Here is a 19,744-nt window from a genome sequence, read left to right on the forward strand (position 1 = left end):
ACCTGATCGTTATCTCTGTTCTGAGCTCCTACAATAATCTCTTTTAACATGGTCTCTTCAGCTGCCAACAGTTACCTAACAGAAAAAGCACTAATGGTTAGTAATAAAATATGTTCAGAATCTTGTGCAGAGGAATTTTGGCCCATTAAGTCTAACTGACTGAATTGAAATATTGCTTTGTGCTGTTTGTTAATATTTGCTGGAATGTGGATGCACCATGCTGACAGTAAAGTGGGCTAAGCATTTATTATAAACTGCTTATAGTATTGCTTACCTAAATTCCAAACTGCACTGAATCTTGTTCAAGCCTCCAAACAGTTTTGTTTTTACCTTTTCTGTCGTGATGGAATACCTTTTTATTTCCACCCTGCAAATAAATGTTAGGCTATCTGCCACATTTTTGTATTGGACGCTTTCAGTCTGTTTACGTTTTAGCAGTGAAGAATATGTCAAGAACGATATCACACATTCAGCAATGTGAGTGGAAAAAATACTGCGGATGCTGGTAATCTGAAATAAAAATCAGAAAACTGCTGGAATGCGTACTCAGCAGATAGGCAGCATCTGTGGGGAGAGAGAAAGAGTTAAAGGTTTCACAGTGGTGACCTTTCGACAGGACTGGAAAAAGATGAGAGACATAACAGATTTCAAGCAAGTACAGAGGGTGGGGACTGGTGTGGAAGGGTGGGGTAATGAAGGGAAGATCAGTGATGGTGTAGAGGGCTCGGTGAGAGTGCAAAGCAAAAGGAGATGGAAAAAGATAAGTGAAGAAAGGATATATCTCGGAGATGTAAATAATGATTCCAATTTTCCCATTTGCATCTCCCCTCTGCTCATTTATTTGACCCTTTGCTTCTCCCGTTGCCATCTCATTTTCCCTTTAGTCATCAATTTTGTCATTTAATCTCTCCTACCCTCCATCCTATTGTAGATCTTCCCTTTGGTATTGGTTCCTCAATGCACTCCCCACTTTCCCTGCCTCGACTTGTTTAAACTTTACTTTTTTAGTGCTGGTCATCAGCTTGAAAGACTCTGTTCCTCTCTCCGCAGATGCTGTCAGACTTGCTGCATATTGTCGACATTTTTCATTTTAATTTTAGTTTTATCAGTTTGTTAATTTCTCCTTGCAGCTCTGGTGTTTGTCAACAGTTATAAGACCGTATGCCATTTACTCTTTTTCCAGGACTGTTATATCCTTGTAATTTGTCAATGTGAACAGCGCGCACTGCCCCAGATGGGGGCAAACTAATGTCTCAAAGGCTTAATGTCCCATCATGTGAATTGTTCAATACCATGCATTATGCATCCAATGATCCTGTTCACCTTATTTATCACTGCCACATCTCTCTCTTTTTCAACCTTCCCACAGCCTGGCGGCGAATAGGTCTGTTTCTGTTACTCATTATTCCTGGAACAGGTCGCCAGTCTGTCGCCAGGGGCTAAAAGCTCACACACACACTAAATGGGAAATTTAGCGTGGCCAATCATCTAACCCTCATGTCTTTGGATTGTGGGGGTGGGAGAAAACCGGAGAACTTAACAAAAATTCACACAGACACAAGGAGAACATGCAAACTCCACACAGCCAGAATTGAACCCGGGTCTCTAGTGCTGTGAGCAGCAGTGATAACCTCTGTGCCACCCATCGCTGCCAAATACTGAGGATAAAGTTTTAACATTCGGCCCACTAATTCTAAGATCGATCCTATAGGCTAACATCATTTGGTTTTAATTCCAATGCTTATTCTTCCCCGGTGTCATTATGTTGTTGGCATTGAATTTAACTTGCCATCTCTCCACCAAACTTTCCAATTTATCCAGATCCTCTATATTTGATCAGTGCATCCTTGCAAACTCACATTTGTGTTACTGCCACATTTTAACAACCCTGTCTCAATTCCAGCATTGACGCTCAAGCACCCAAATGATTACAACCAACAATTTATATAGCGTCTTTACAGGAGGGTTATCCAGAAAAATTGACACTGTGCCATATAAGCTGATATTAGGGCAGATAACCAAAAGCTTGGCCAAAGAGAGAGGTTTTAAGGAATGTCTTAAAGGGAGGTTTAGGAAAAGGGAATTCCACACAGCTGAAGATATAGCTGCCAATTGCAAAGTGATAAAATCAGGCTGCTCAGAGGACAGAGCTGGAGCAGTGCAAGTATCTGGGAGATTTTAACCAGGGATTGAAGACAATGGCTTCAGTCTCCCCAAAATTTAGTTGAAGGAAATATCTGGTTATCCATTACTTGATGCTGGATAAGTAGCCTGACAGTTTAGAGACAACACAGAGAATGGTGATGAGGTAGAGTTGGCAGTAGTCCACATATGTGTAGAAAATGACACTTTCTTTATAAATAATATTGTCCAGGGCAGCATATAGATATAAGAAGGAGCCAAGGTTTGAGCTTGGGGAACGCCAAAGCTAACAGTGCAGGAATGGGGAGGGAAGCTATTGAAAGTAATGTTCATCTAATTGTGACCAGAGTAAGAATGGAATTAAGTGAGAGCCAAGGGATTCATGCATGGAATTCCAGGAAAGATGGGAGGTGGGAGGCCTTGAGAGGGAAGGAATGTTGGAGATGGGACGGTCGTTTGCAAGGAAGGTGTAGTAAGGAGTTGGATTTTTGAGAGGAAAGGTGATGGTGACAGATTTGAAGGAAAGTGGTAGGTATGTTATGGTTCAAGTCAGAAACTCCAAAGTGTTTTATGGAGCCCGCCTGGATCATAAGTTCTGCACCCTTGGCCAGGATAAGCATGATATGTTTCACTTCAGGTATGATTCAAATGACCCACTAGGGAGCTTTTATCAAACAAAGTTTATTTAAGAATGTAGTTAACATGTATGGAAAGAAAATTAGCAATAACTTTTATCAATTACAAATAATAACAAAACAACCACAATAATGTATAACCCTTAATGAATATAGGAAGTGTCCCAATCAAACACCTTTCATAAACAACCCTTCAAACAGATTTAACACAGCAAAGACCAATGCTCATGTGATACTGGAACTGAGTCCTCTGGATGAATGCTGCAGTACTCTTGAGGCACACACACATACACAGGCTTAGAGTCAGATCAGCTTCCCAGAACACCAGGGAGCGACTCTGATCAAGCCGCCAACATCAGATTTTCTATTCCAGGAAGGCAAGATGCCTTGCTTTCAGCCGAATTTCCAAAAAACAGAGAGGGAGAGGGAGAGGGAGAGAGAGAGAGAGACAGACACTTATTTTCCAGCTTGATGTCCCTTCTAAAACTAAACTCTAACTGCAGCCAAACAGAAAATGAAACCGTAAACTCACCGGAAAGGAAAAAAAACTGTCCAAAACCACATGACCATCCTCCTGACAATACAAGATCATAAAACAACCCAGAGTTAAAATAAACAGACCCCATTTAAGCTATTGAAGTAGCAATAAAAGGATATCTCGTAGACGATTCAGCAGCAATGAAACCAAACTAAAAGAGGTCTGCTTACAACTGCAGAGAACAGGTTTAAAAAAAACTTTCTTAAAAGTACACTAATGTCACAGGTGGTACCTTAAGAGAGAGAAGTTAATACTGTTGACTAACATGGAAGTCAGGATGGGAAGTTAGGTAGCAATAAGGTTGAGGGAGCTGGAAGTGGGTTTTGTGGCCAAGATGAGATCAGACAGCATGAGAGGAAATAGGAGAGAAACTAGAGAACGATGCAAGTTCAGATGTTCGGCAAGGGAAACCCTTAAAAGAAGTTTGGCTTGATAGGTGAGGGGGAAGGAGGCAGAGTCAGCTGGAGGGATAGTTTCAATTCTAGTGTCATAAACCTGTATTTTTTTATTGCAGATGAGGTTGAAGCAGACAGGAAAGAAGGGTGGCTGGTAGTGGTAGAGTGGGCACATGGGGGGATACATATCTTTGTATTCCAGAATAATCCTGGACCAGTGATCAGTTTTGGCAGATGAGCAGAACCTGATAATGGTCTGGCCAGATCTGATGGTCAAAAGTAAACTGAAATGTTTGTCAGTCCCTTGGAACTAAGGGAGCAGAGGTGAAGGTCTTACAAGGGGAAGGGCCAGGATGAGAGAGAGTAATGGTAACTAAATGAAGGTGGGGTCTGGTTGAGCAGACTGGTAGCTGCAAAAATGTAGGGATTTTGAAAGTGGAGTTCAAAGTGAATTGGAAGAGATTTCTCCATGGAGTGGACACAGAAGGAAGTATGATTAGGTTGGGGCAGGGGGATGCGAGTGGAGAATGTTTAAGTAAGTAATCCAAGATGATCTTATCTATACTGCCACATCCAGTGGCAGTGGTCATTGGTTGGTCTCCATGCACGCCTGCTTGCTTGTAGAGGCAGGCTCCTTCCTCTCGTCTTTGGGAAGCATCACCTCACTTCAGTCCTTCAAATCGTGCAACAGGACTTCCAGAATCTAAGACCTGTGGGTGGGTGAGGTGGCGAGGGTGGCCGGGTTCATAGGCCTCCTGCCCATTGCTGTGATCATTGCAGCGTCGGGAATGCACATCCAGATGAACCTATACCAGGGTTTCTTTAATTAGAAATATTCCCTTTGACAAATGCACATGCCATCCTACCCGCCCACCTTGTTCAGGGAACTGTGTGTGAGCGTAAAATCAAATAAGTTTTGCTATCAATTACTCTAATTGAACAATAAATCAAATGTGTCTAATAGCAATCGATGATTATAATTGCTTATATTGAAATACAAAGTGGCCATGCCACTCATCATCTGCACTGTTCAAAACATACTTTCTTTATACGTATCATGCAACATTTGAGTTCATACCAATAAATATGGTTTTCATTTTGTTTCTGCAGTTACTTTGAAATCAAATGGGAATGGCATCCATGGAAACATTATAGCACCTGATCAAGGAGATAATCTTCAAGAGGGAGAGCTTCTGTTACAAGTAAGACGAGTTCTGAAAAAAAAATAAAAAAGAGAGCAAATCATATTTAGGAGAAGGGATGAATTTATTTTCTATTTGCTGTGTACTGATTTGGAAGCGAAACAATGGATGGGATTCTCTGGCCTCCCCACAGTGCCTTTCTGGCGGAGGGAGGCAGCGTGCCGTTTGCTGGGAGCGGGATCTTCTGGTCCCACCGCTGTCAATGGGATTTTCCATTAACTCAACCCCACGCCGCTTGGAAACCCATGGCAGGGTTGTGCCATTGGCAGGACCAGAAGATCCCACCAGTGTAAACAGCCAGAAAATTCCGGTCAATAATTCTGTTAATTTTTGCACCCTTGAAGATGTTTAGCCTCATTATTATCTTAATTTTGTGACCTTCATGGTCCCATGTGTTCACTTTCAAATGAAATTTCCTTGATAATTTCATTCATTTCTGGTATCATTTTTTAATGATAAATGAAAGGTTGGAGGAAATGTGATGCCCTGAACAATAAGTAAATTATAACAAGAACCTGCATTTATATAGTGCCTTAAATGTTGTAAAACATCCCAAGATGCATCATCAAACAAATTGACACTGAGCCACATGAGGATATATTCAGACAAATGAAAGAGGTAGGTTTTAAAGGGCTATTTTGAAGAAGGGGGGCGCGAGAAAGAGACAGAGATTCAGAGGGGGAATTCCAGAGAGGGTTTTGTCAGCTGAAGACACAGCTGCTATTGGCAGACGGGCTAAAATAGTTAAACAAGTTCTGTTATACTTTTAATTGTTTGTGTTGGACAAGTTGATAGGCACAAGTAAAGCTTGTTTTGTCAGGGGCGGGGTGAGGCAGTGGTTGGAGGATCGGGGGATGTAATAGGGAGAAAACATTCTATTGAAGCTCATGAGGCATGTCCTGTTGTATAACACTTGCTCACTTAGTGTACACAGATGACAAAAATTAGAACTTATACCCATGTGTGCGCATTTACTGCCTGAGACAAAAGTATGAATTTGAAAAGAACATGAAATCAACACTGATTGTTCTGCAGTAATGGCTGGTTTCTTAGAGTTGGAAGCAATGAGCACAATGTCTTAATTATATCATTGCTGTTTTCATTGTTCACTTACTGCATTATGGTATGGGCGCATTACAGCAGTAAAGAAATGAACAATGTGGTGGGCAGCGACAAATTCCTCAAGAAGCTGAGCATGGTTTTCAAGCAGTACATTAGCACCTATTGTTTGGGGAAATACTTCCACAATGTCTTAGATGTTTTTGGACAAAGCCCATTTTAGTTCTAATGTGTCTCTGAGCTTGTTCTGTACTGTTTCTACATTGTGAAGGTATTTATCGCTAAGATGTCAAAGGAGTTCAAAACTTAAAAATCGCACCTTGGAACTTTCAATGTCAAAGTTGTTCAGAAAAATAAATAGTTGAACCAAGTTAGAAAGTTGAGTAAAGTTCTGCAGACTACCAATGTGAGGAAAACCAAAAGCCAGACTTAATAATGGAGGTTTTCTGAAAGCCACATATGCCACCTGCCAGCCCACAACTGCGTCAGATTGTTGTGAGACCATGGCAGCACTGTATTTTCAATGTTGCAATCGATGCATGGTGCTTTGTGTAGTATTCAATCTTTATTTTTAATACAGTCCCAGCTTAACATTGACAGCCAGATCACTTGTGCAATTAATTTGGGGCCCAATTGTAATTAAGAAGCCTTCACTGACCCCTGTTGAAGCCATTTCATGTTTTTGCTCCGTGTGGTGGGGCTCAGGAACTCGCTGCCTGAAAGGGTGGTCGAGGCAGAAGTCCACATCACATTCAAAAATAAAAACTTGGATATGCAGTTTAGATGTCTCAACCTGCAGATCTATGGACCAAGAGCTGGAGGGTGGGATTAGACTGAATAACACTCTCTTTTTAGACTGTCACAAACACAATGGCCTCCTTCTCTGCTGCTGTAAATCTTTCTAGGTTTCTATCCGTTACTGTATTTTATGTACTCTTCCTTCACCACTTCCTTTAGTTCAAATCAAGGAATCCACATTTTGTCTCTGACTCTGGAGTTTTCATCAGTTTTTCTTTTCCTTTACCATCTGTAGGCTGTTAAAAGTGAACTTGGCACCATTTCATTACTACTTCTCGATTTACCTAGCTTGCGTGCGGGCCTTTTCAACCTTGGTGGTATCCTCTATTATGAGGTTTGGTGTTTCAGCCAGGTTCCTTAATTTAAACAAAATCTTCACTTATCACTAAGCGGGATCTCATCCTTGTTGTTAGTTGAGAAAATGTTTAACCTAGAAAAGCTTTTCAAAGCTCCTTCTGGAAGTAAATGAAACCATTGAATGCAATATTTCATTGCAGGTAGGTCAGTGCTCAGGAATGCATATATAGACCACTTGCAGGGCTATATGCTGTTTATACCTATATTTTAAGTCTTTTTTGATAGTTATAACTCCATTAATAAAAAATACTAACATACAAAGGAATGGATTGAATATTGCAGTTACATTCAGAGAATAAAACTATGAATACAATGCATGCAAGTACAATGTAGTGTTGAGGTCATCAAATTGTTGTGTATAACTGCTTCCATCTGTGATCAACCTTTTATAAGAGTTGCTGAGGTACCAAGCTGTTTTTGCTACTTTCTTATCACTTCTTCCCAAAGTTAATGTTTGTGGTCACATTTGGTGATGTTAAATTCAGGTTTATAGTATAGTTTTACCACAAGATTTCCAAAGGTTTCAGCCCTAATCAAACATTAACTTTTTTTTGTTAAAATATAGGGTGAGCAGGAACAAACAATTCAAACACTTAGAATGTTAACAAAACATACATATCCATCCAAATTCATCTTGTTGTAAAGAGATAACAGGATAGATGATTCATTTGTTGTTATTTTTTACTTTAAAAAAATGCTTTGTATAGGCATGAGATTACCTCCAAAATCGTATCATTGACACTTGCACATATCTGCGAATATATTTTATTCACCCATGTATTTATCCCAGTTTATCAGAATTGCAACTCAACTTTATGCAAATTGCAGATTCGCACCAGGGTCCTGAAACAAGATGCAAAGCAGTTTTATTTTTCACAGTAAGTGACTTGAAAGCTCTTAATTGGAAGTAAACAAGCCAGGATCTTGGGAACTTAATCCTTGTGGGAGCACAGACAGATGTGAAGAAATTATAGTGTTGAGAGAGTTAGTAGACTAGAAATGTGAGGGAGACCTGAATCTTGTCTGGCACTGTCATTTTGTGGTGGAGTTTGTGATTGCAAGAAATGCCTGTACAACTTACCAACACTGTAGCAATTGAACTTTAAAGCCAAAAACCTCTATGTTCTCCACACTACATGTTTTTCAGGCTTGGAGCTGATGAATGAGGTTTGCTATGTTTGCAATGTAGAAGAGTAGGAAATATTGTAGAACAACTCATTGAAAAACAGAATGGTAATGATCATTTAAAGCAAGCAAAAATGGGCGGCAAATTTTCAATTTTACTTTAAAACGACACAATTAAACTGATTTTCCTGCCTTGAATTTAGATGTGAGTTTTCCTGCTTTTGTAGAAATGACTTGCATTTTTCCATGAATGATTGGCTTTAAATTATGTTCATCAGCCGGTGGGGGAGCAAAAATATTGTACGTGGATCTGAATGTTCTCATAAGTCATCAGAATGAATGACTGAAATAAGAAATTAGCATATTGGTATGAAGATGTGTTTTATATCACTAATAATGTCTTCGGCTGGACAAATATATGTATTGAACTTTCAGAGAATAATGGTTTTGTTAAGCTGCAACAGCTACTATGTTGCCATAGTAAGGACCAGCTGCTCTATGGAGACGCACAGGATTGAGGAATTTTCTGCTCCCACCAGCAGTGGGAAGGGGCATTTAATATGAATCAAAACACTCGGTTTCCCGACTGAGGGTAATTAGTTTGGAAATTTGTTCTCCCAGTTCATTGCTGAGCAATGTTGTGGACCCCATTTGAATTCATTGACGCGCCGTGAATGCTCATTAAACTGCCAACTCATCGGAATTACATTTCCCCCTCCAAATTAAGTTCCCTGCCAGCAGCTAAGTAGAATGGTCCATTTCATGACTGTATATAAGTGGTGCGCACCTGGCGAGCTTCACTTAACTACAACTTTGAGCTCAGTAGGCAATACTTTTGCCTTCCTTTTACAGCATCACAAACATATATTGGATGCCTGCAGCACAAGCTGTGCCAAGGCTGGGCATGGGAGGCATGACCAGTGGGGAAAGGTGAGGTGGAGGTAGAACTGGGGAGGGATGGGTGCTGGGCAAGGACCAGAGGGGAAGGGTGGGATGGGGGGGGGGGGGGGGGGGGGTGAACTGCGAGAGGACCACAGGAAGGGTGAAAGATTGTCCAGGGAGTAAGTTTAATAGACTGTCCGGGGAAGGAGGTCACATGGTCTAGGGCATGTTGGAGAGCTCTGCATGGGCACGTCTATCTTGATTTGGTCTTGGGCAGGTGGGAGGCCTCTCTTGGCAGTGACGCTCATGCACAGAATTGTGTGAAGGACATGGGCAGTCAACTAAAGCATTTGATCCTGGGGTTTGAGACATGGTACTAGGATGCAGAGGGCACAGTCATGTTCAAGGGAGGCATTTGGATTTGGTAAGTCGGTAATTATAAAATCAGGGGTGAGGATATTGGATGGTCTCGTGGTGAGGGGGATTCTCTGAAAATAAGCGCACAGATGGCCTCGTGAGCCAGATCAATAAAGGGCATGGGGACACCAACATTGAAGGAAATGAGGGGAGAACAGGAATATCCAAATGAACAATAATGGGGTCAAGGGTAATGGGAAGGTGGGATTATTACAGAGGGAGTAGAATTAGAAGCTAGTGACTGAATGACAGCGGGAAGTTAGAAGGCATTGGTCGTGCTCACAAATATTAGCAGCACCATCTTCATTCTTCATCTTTATTGAGTAATGACACCGTTGAAAAGAGAAGCTTGCAAAAAGCGATATTGGATGGGTATCGAAGAGTACTTGTTGTTCATGAACTAATGATGCACATTCATGTGAGAATCTATTAAGTTCTGGTGCTATGTTTGAGTTGATGTGATTGGCCAGCTGTTCCTGACAGAGGCATGTAAAAAGGAATGGAGGATAAGTTGTTCAAAGGCCGTAGGTACTGGACAAAAGCTATATGTGCATGTCAGGGCCTCAGTATTCCCAGTTTAATGGTCATTGCTTGCAAAGCACAATGCCTAAAGTCAGGACATTATTGCAAGGCTATGCTACCTATATGGAGTGCCTAGGCCTATGGAGGAAGGCCGACAGTTGCTCATGGAGGGTTCTCTCACGTGGTTGTATTTCACCCCAATCAAGATCTTTGTGAATACGCAGTCATGTGTGAAGCAGAGTATCCAGGATGTGCTTCACCTATAGGCTAGCCTGGGGATGTGATGGTCTAGTCGGAGACCAGGCCAAGGGATTTACATTGGCTTCCTGGTTTGGAGAGGGAGAGAAACCAGTCATGGAAAAGCCCAAATGAATTCTCAAATCTATTTGTTAATGGATACAAAGAGGAGTGGAGAATGCAGGCTGCAGTCAACTACCAAGTTTATGGATCTAATTTAATAAGGAGAGGAAGGGTTCATCACCGATTGGCACAGGTCCAGGAGAAGTATTGCCCTGAGCAGAAAGAGGGATTGGGACTCAAAGCAATCCAAGATATCCCCAAAGAGGGGCAGATTCCATGAAGATGGGTGACCTATAGAAGATGCTGCTCATGTACATGGAGATGAGTGAAAGATAATGCCAAAGGTGTCTTTGCTTGTCCAGTGATGTGATGGTTCACGTTTTCCACCTTTTCCATGATGAACCGATGCTTCAAGGACTTAGAGCACATCCCATGCTCATGGCCTTGAAGGTAACCACTGAACTGAATTTTTTTATCATCGAGTCCTTCCATGGCTCCAGAGGGGATCTTCACAAAATCTCCCAATAGGCAGCAGACAAGTGCTTAAGCGAGGTGACAGTTGCCCTCTTCAATAAAGTTCAACAATGTTTCCAGTTCCACCTGGATGCCAGAAGTCAGTCAGCCAGAGCTATTGGATTTGCAGCGATAGGTGGTGTTCTGCAAGTACATGGCACCATCAGCTGCGCACACGTGGCCTTGAAAGCTCTCTGGCAGCAGCCTGTGAGATTAATCAATCATAAAGCTAATTTGTGATCACAGAAAGCAGATCCTGCATGGTAGTTATGGGTATCCAGGGAGCTCTCATGGTTCTTGCATCTTGACACACACAGATGCCACAGATCTTTTGAAGGACCTTGACACTTACAGGGCTGGCTCCTTGAGGGAGAGGGATACACTCAGAAAACCTGGATGGTGATACCTGTATGCTGTCCACGTGGTGCTGCTGAAGAGAGATACAATTCTGCACATTCCATTGCCAGGTCCTTGAAGGAGCAGATGATTGGGCTCCTCAAGATGCGATTCTGATGTTTGGACTGGCCAGGTGAGGCTCTCCAATACTCACCACAGAGTATGTCCAGGGTCAGTGTTGTTTTCTGTACCCTGCACAACATTGCGCTGCAAAGAGGGGAATGTGTTGCCAGAGAGAGAAGTGGAACAATGTAAAGTCTCCTTGGATAAGGAGGACGTTGAAGGACAAGGGCCATGATATAGCCGAGCCACGTGAAGAAGCCATCGCATGGGAACAATGTGTTGCCTGTGACAACTTGATAACCAGAAGATTGCAAGAGGAGTAAAGTGCAAACACATTTTCACAATAGTTAGTTTCTTTTGCCTTTGTTGCTTGGATGGTTCCATCATCTTCTATCTCAATAAGAAATTCTCTCAAAAGTGCATATTCTTATAATGATTATGAAAATATCAATACTCAGTGTCTGCCCTAATGATGAGATTATACTTGGAAGAGCTTAATCCACAGTTAACCTAGCAGCCTTGGCAACATATGGCCACTTTGGAACCTAAACAGCACTCCCTTCTCATACATTCATCAGCAACTGCACATGATATGATACTTTCACTCATATCCCCTCGCCCAAATCAGCGTGCATGGCAGCTTATAAGTGACTAGAAATCCAAATTACATAGGAATGCAATCATGTCAGTCTGACAATTGCTCAAAAAGGCAGCCCAAACCACGCACATTGCTCTGTCAGGTTTAACCAGATGGATGGCTTAAAAGGGAACAATTTCATGAGAGCACCAAGTATCCCATCGCCAGCTCGTAATTCAGAATGATACCACATCCTCATGCTACTATCTTGCCATTCACACAGGAAGCAGTAACCATTAACATCTAGATCATATAGTAAAGTTTTGAGATTTGTTTTAGTATTCCTCACTCGTTGGTTGAGTGACTCACCAGGGCAATGATGGGCTGAAGTGCAACCTCTCGGATCCCTGCAGGCGTGAGAAAACTGATGAGTCTCTGTCCTAGATGACCTTTGCATTAGGGTGAAACCTTGAGCTGTCACATTTGGCACAACAACCAGTGAGCAATTATTTCCTGCATGGACCCTGTTGATGCCTTAAAGAGAGTTTTATATTTTATTGCATTGAGAGCATCATAGCCCTTGAGACAGTAAGAGCTGTCATATCGTGAATTCCACATCAAGTTGAGTCCTGTATCCAAGTGCCTTTATCCAAGAACCGCTTAAAGCCTTGCTAAGGTCAAAATAAAGATCGTGGGAACTCAGTCAAGATGAACACACACCTATTAATCATACACTCTAACCCCTCTTGCAGTCAAGTCTAAGTTGCCCATGATGTTGAACTAGCTTACTTAGCTAGTTCAGCATCATGCATGCAGAGAATGGGAAATCACAAAGGGAAGGACATTCAGCTCCAAATATGGACACAAACATCTTCATGCAGAGAGGTATGGAAGCCTATGAGCTTGGAGGGCTTATATTACATTTGTCAAAAACAAGTTCTCCAGGGAGGATTCATCTGGATGGGTTATCCAATGCACTTGGCCTTCAGTGAATGAATGGCTGTCCAGGAGCCCTTGAAATATTGCACCAGAACATCCCAATCCAGTAGGTATCAGTGGGGTGTGCAATTTCCTGCCAAGAGATTTAGCAAGCTCCTCGCGAATGCATAATTAATGAACTCACAAGTGGAAGATTGCATGTGTTGAGCCGTACCGTGCCAGCAGGAATCACTCCGACAATCCTGCTGGGCAGTGGACTTGGTCTACAGACTGGAAGATTCCATCCAGAGTCTTTGGAGAAACAATGGCTAAAATCCCAGATTGCAACCATAGAGAGGTCATGGGTGTAAAAGAAAGATTCCTCAGTCAGAGGCTGCGTCAGGAGAAACAGATTTACTCCATCTCTCTCTTTCTCGAAAACCTCTCTCATCGAAGCTGAGTTGTTCTGTGATTTGAAAACCCACTAAAAGACCTCATTGCAGCAAACTGAGAGTGCTTAAAGGAAGATTTTGAATCAATACCACTATTTCCAAGAGAAAAGGGAATCAATTAGCCATGACCACAGACTGATTGCTCCAGTGAGAAATCAAAGTACCAACAGTTACTGTGGGAAGTGATCCTTCAGTTATCATCAAACATCTGGACAATCCATGATTTTTTTCCTGACTTGTTACTTGGCCAAGTTTTAAGATCTAATACTCTTGCCGTGTTTTACTTATTTTTTGCATGCTTTGGAGGCAGGGGATAGTGGCAGTGGTGGGGGGGCAGGGGGGGGGGGGGGTGGAATTGTGTGTGTGTTTTTGCATTAGTGGGCAGTTGGACAGATTTGTACATTTTAAAACCTTTTGTTAATTTCTGCATTTTCTTTTACCAAAGTGAGTTTTAACATCTTTACTTATTGACTTGAGGAACCTGGCTGGCCTATTTCTTCTACCAAGCCACACACAGTTCGGTGTCTGTATAATGTTGGCAATATCACCTTTTTAAATTCAAAATCTGTTACAACCAGCCCAGGAATGGAACAAAGAGGGGAGTCAGTTCACCTCCCTTAACCCGGTCGTAATAATATTATTCATGAAAGAAAAGAAAATCTTGCAACAGCAAGAGTGGAATTGAATAGGGATCAGTTGAGCAAGTACCTTGCAAACTTCTATTGGCTTGCTGCGTGAAAGGTTTGCCAACTTAATCAAAAATATATATAATGTTGTACAGTTTGATAAGAGGATGAATGTTGGATACATTTGACAAAGAGTGCGTGTTTTCTGCACCTGGGTGATCAGGATGAGCATGGCTTGGAAAGCACTGGATCACTTCAACTTTTCTATACTTCATTGCTAAGTTCTTGGCATAGTTAAATCGGTGTTCATATCAAATCCTGAATTAGGGGATGGCAGAATATTTGCACTTTTCAATGAATTAAATATTTGAACTCTTTGTCATCTCTCTGATCATCCATATCGGAATCACCGAATTGTTACAGCAGAGCAGAAGGCCATTCAGTCCCCGGCTATACCCAGGCATGATTTACCTAGTGCCGCTCCCCTGCTGCCTCACTGTGTCGCTCTGCACAGCTTCCTTTTCAAATAACAATCCAATTCCTCTCGAATACTTTGATTGACCCTGCCTCCAACACACACTCAAGATGTCCATTCCAGATCTGAACCAGTTGCTGCATGGAAAAGTTTTTCCTCATGTCCCCATTACTGCTTTGATTATTTTAAATCTATGTCCTCTGGTTCTCGATCCTTCCACCAAGGGCAACATTCTTTCCCTACATACTCTATACAGACACTTCATGATTTTGAATGCCTCTATCAAATCTCCTCTTAACCTTCTCTTCGAAGAAAATAGTCACAACTTCTCCAATCTATCTGTTACTGAAGTTCATTATTCCTGGGACCATCTTGTCAATCTTTTCTGTATGCTAATGCCTTCGCATATTCCCGAAGTAAACTGGACAGAACTTGAAGCCAAACTAGTGTCCTATACAAGTTTAATATAACTTCCTTGCTCTGATGTTCTAAACACTTGTTGATAAAGTTTAGGATACTGTATGCTTTATTGACTGCTCTCAACGTGTCATCCCATCATCAATGATTTATACATATATGCACCCAGATCTTTCTGCTCGTCGGTCTCTTATTAGAGTTGTACCCTTTATTTTATATTGCTTCTATTGTTTTTTGCACCAAACTGAACCTTTTCACACTTCTCTGCAGTAAATTTCATCTGCCACTTGTCTGCTCATTCCACTAACTTGCCTCTGTCCTTTGAAGTTCGCGCTATCCTCAACACAATTCATTATGCTTCCAAGTGTCATATCACTAGAAAATGTGTCCTGTACACCAAGGTCTGCTTAATCATACTTATCAGGAAGAACAAGAGTCCCATCACCATCCCCTAAAAACGAAACAAGAAACGTTCTTGCAGCCTGAAAAACTTTTCCTGTCACTCACCCAATTCTGTATCCATGTTGATTCTGTCCTGTTTATTCCATGAGTTACCCACAAGTCTGTTGTGTAGCATTTTATCAAATGCATTTTGGAAGTCCATGTATACCACATCAGGAGCATTACCCTCATCAACCCTCTCTGTTACCTAATCAAAAAGCTCCAACTAGTTGGTTAAACGTGGTTTGCTCTTAATAAATCCATGCTGGTTTCCCTTAACCCACATTTGCCTAATTAATTATTCATTTTGTCCTGAATTATTGTTTCTAAAAGCTTCCCCATCACTGAAGTTAAATTCTGAGGCCTGTAGCTGCTGGGCTTAACTTTACACCATTTTTTGAACAAGGCTGTAACATTTGCAATTCTCCAGTTCTTTGGCATCAACCCTGAGTCTAAGGAATACTGGAAAATTATTGCCAATGCCTATGGAATTTCCATGCTCACTTACCTTAGTGTCGATGTAAATCGGGCCAGATCTATCCAATTGAAATTGACTTTCTCTCAGTTAGTTATTTGTACTCTGGATTGTTCTTTGTCCTTTTTCATAAGCAACCTTATGATACAATGAACATTGTCTCCTTTAATTATTTCCCAACTGACACTGGATCCACTTGGCCCGCCTCATTCCCAAGAACCAGTTCTAGCAATACCACCTTTTTTCATTGGACTGGAAATTTACTGCTTAGAAAATTTTCCTGAACACACACTAGGACCTCTTGCCCGCTCTGCCCTTCACACTACTGCTATCTCAATCTATATTTGGATAATTAAAGTTTCCCATCATAACTATTCTATAATTTTTGCACCTCTCTGTAATTTCCTTGCAAATTTGTTCCTCAGTCTACATCCTTCCCACAAGTTGCTAGCCAAAAGGAAACATCGAGTAATGTGATTGCACTTCTTTTGCTTCTTTAGTCTACCCAAATAAATTCTGTCTTCTGGGGCAGCTTCTTTCCCCAGCGCTGCAATGTTCTTCTTGAGCAATATTGCCACCCCACCTTCTTTCCTTACTTTCTTACCTTTTCTGAACACCTGTTATCCGAGAATATTTAATATCCAGTCTTGCCCATCTTTGAGCCAGACCTCTGTTATAGCCACAGCATCATATGGCAATCTGGGCTGTAACTCGCCAATCTTATTCGCCACACTCAGTGCATTCACATAAATGCATGGGAGCCCTCATTTAGATTTTTTTTTCTCCTGTATTCTGAATCCACCTAATAACTTACCATTTCCTCTTAATCCACTTGCATCTAATGTATAACTCTTCCATTCTGTAGCACTGCCAAATATTCAAACTTTATGTATCTTACTTCTCCTATATGCTGGTGTCCCATCTCTGTAGGCTTTTTTAAAAACTGCTTCCCAACCCAATTAATGAACCTTGTGACATTGGTCCCAGTCCTTTGAGGTGCAACCCATCCTTTTTTGAGTAGATTTTTTTCTGTCCCATAACTAGTCCCCATTTGCCAAGAACCTGAAGCCCTGTCTCCTGTACCATACTTGAAGCTATGCATTGACCACCACGGCATGGTAGAACAGTGTTTGGAACTGCTGCCTTACAGTGCCAGGGATCCGGGTTCGATTCCCGGCTTGGGTCACTGTCTATGCAGAGTCTGCAGGTCTCCCCGTGTCTGCATGGGTTTCCTCCGGGTACTCCAGTTTCCTCCCACAGTCCAAAGGACGTGCTGGTGAGGTGCATTAGAACATAGAACAGTACAGCTCAGAACAGGCCCTTCGGCCCACGATGTTGTGCCGAGCTTTATCTGAAACCAAGATCAAGCTATCCCACTCCCTATCATCCTGGTGTGCTCCATGTGCCTATCCAATAACCACTTAAATGTTCCTAAAGTGTCTGACTCCACTATCACTGCAGGCAGTCCATTCCACACCCCAACCACTCTCTGCGTAAAGAACCTACCTCTGATATCCTTCCTATATCTCCCACCATGAATCCTATAGTTATGCCCCCTTGTAATAGCTCCATCCACCCGAGGAAATAGTATTTGAACGTTCACTCTATCTATCCCCTTCATCATTTTATAAACCTCTATTAAGTCTCCCCTCAGCCTCCTCCGCTCCAGAGAGAACAGCCCTAGCTCCCTCAACCTTTCCTCATAAGACCTACCCTCCAAACCAGGCAGCATCCTGGTAAATCTCCTCTGCACCCTTTCCAGCGCTTCCACATCCTTCTTATAGTGAGGTGACCAGAACTGCACACAATATTCCAAACGTGATCTCACCAAGGTCCTGTACAGTTGCAGCATAACCCCACGGCTCTTAAACTCCAACCCCCTGTTAATAAAAGCTAACACAGTATAGGCCTTCTTCACAGCTCTATCCACTTGAGTGGCAACCTTTAGAGATCTGTGGATATGGACCCCAAGATCTCTCTGTTCCTCCACAGTCTTCAGAACCCTACCTTTGACCCTGTAATCCACCTTTAAATTAGTCCTACCGAAATGAATTAGCCATACTGAATTCTCCCCCAGTGTACCCGAACAGGCGCCGGAGTGTGACGACTAAGGGATTTTCACAGTGACTTCATTGCAGTGTTAATGTAAGCCTACTTGTGACACAAAATAAATAAAATTGTGAGCTAGCATGTGGCACTGGGAGCAATCCAGAGATTGCTACCTTTCGAAGTCCTACTTTTGAACTTCCTCTCGAGCTCCTGAAAATCTAACCATCAGGACCTCAATGCCTGCCCTCTCTGTAGTCCGTACCAGTGTGCTTCTGGCTCACTCCTCCTCTCCTGCAGAATATTCTGCACCTTCTCCATGAGCAATCCACATGCAGGGCTCATGATGATGGTTACAGAAATGCCTATCTGTCACCTGATGATGGAATCTGCTATAACATTTCTACATCTTGCTGTTCCCAACTGTACAGTTCCTTGGCCATTGGCTACTAGTGCCATATTCTGAAGGAGTGCAGTCCAGATTATTGCCATACTCAGCAGCCTTCCAACACTGAGTATCCCTTTGAGAGAGGCGCACACGCTAAAGACTCCTGGACTTCCTGCCAGTTCCTACACTTCCTGATGGCCACCCACCTGTCCTGACCTCTCACTGCCAATGGGATGGCCGCTTCCTGAAATGCATGATCTGGGAAATTCTCATCCTCCTCATGCTCCGCAGTGTCTCCAGCAGCTCCTCAAGCGCAGAAATCCTGAGCTCAGCAGCTGGAGACACGTTCTACACACATTGTACTTTCATGATGTATATACTCTACTAAGTTAAGTTTATTTAAAATTAAGTTTATTTGTTAGTGTCACAAGTAGGCTTGCATTAAAACTGCAATGAAGCTACTGTGAAAATCCCCTAGACACCACAGTCCTGCTGTTTGTGTACACTCAAATCCAAACTCCATGGCCTAGGCCTTTTCTCCTCCCTCTGCGACTGGATCCTGAACTTCCCAACCCACAGACCACAATCAGTAAAGATAGGCAACAACACCTCCTCCACGATCATCCTCAACACCGGTGCCCCACAAGGCTGTGTTCTCAGCCCCCTACTATACTCCTTATACACCTATGACTGTGCGGCCAAATTCCCCTCCAATTCGATTTTCAAGTTTGCTGACGACATCACCGTAGTGGGTCGGATCTCAAACAATGACGAGACAGAGTAGATGAAAGAGATAGAGAATCTGGTGAACTGGTGCGATGACAATAATCTCTCATCAGTAATGTAAACAAAATTATCATTGACTTCAGGAGCGTAAAGAAGAACATGCCCCTGTCTACATCAATGGGGATGAAGTAGAAATGGTCGAAAACTTCAAGATTTTAGGTGTCCAGATCACCAACAACCTGTCCTGGCCCCCCCATGCCGACACTATAGTTAAGAAAGCCCACCAATGCCTCTACTTTCTCAGAAGACTAAGGAAATTTGGCATGTGAGCTACGACTCTCGCCAGCTTTTACAGATACACTATAGAATGCATTCTTTCTGGTTGTATCACAGCTTGGAATGGCTCTTGCTCTGCCCAAGACTGCAAGAAACTACAAAAGGTCATGAATGTAGCCCGATCCGTCACACAAACCAGCCTCCCATCCATTGACTCTGTCTACACTTCCTGCTGCCTGGGCAAAACAGCCAGCAAAATCAAGGACCCCACACATCCCGGATATACTCTCTTCCACCTTCTTCCTTCGGAAAAAAGATACAAAAGTCTGAGGTCACGTACCAACCGACTCAAGAACAGCTTCTTCCCTGCTGCTGTCAGACTTTTGAATGGACTTACCTTGCATTAAGTTTATCTTTCTCTACACCCTAGCTGTGACTGTAACACTACATTCTGCACTCTCTCGTTTCCTTCTCTATGAACGGTATGCTTTGTCTGTATAGCGCGCAAGAAACAATACTTTTCACTCTATACTAATACATGTGACAAATAATAAATCAAATCATATCTGAGGGAGAATTTAGA

The 19,744-nt window shown here is 42.3% G+C and overlaps 1 protein-coding gene across 4 annotated transcripts in view; it reads left to right on the forward strand.

Moving 5' to 3' along the window:
* The window catches only part of LOC144509577 (aryl hydrocarbon receptor-like), a 180,085-nt gene that overhangs the window by 81,991 nt on the left and 78,350 nt on the right, over positions 1-19,744 (forward strand). For all 4 annotated transcript variants that reach the window (XM_078238441.1, XM_078238443.1, XM_078238444.1 and 1 more), the window contains exon 3: positions 4,821-4,912. In XM_078238441.1, the coding sequence (XP_078094567.1) occupies positions 4,821-4,912 (92 nt within the window). The remainder of the gene's footprint in view (positions 1-4,820; positions 4,913-19,744) is intronic.

Source organism: Mustelus asterias, chromosome 2, assembly GCF_964213995.1.
Source record: "Mustelus asterias chromosome 2, sMusAst1.hap1.1, whole genome shotgun sequence".
Taxonomy (NCBI): Eukaryota; Metazoa; Chordata; class Chondrichthyes; order Carcharhiniformes; family Triakidae; genus Mustelus; species Mustelus asterias.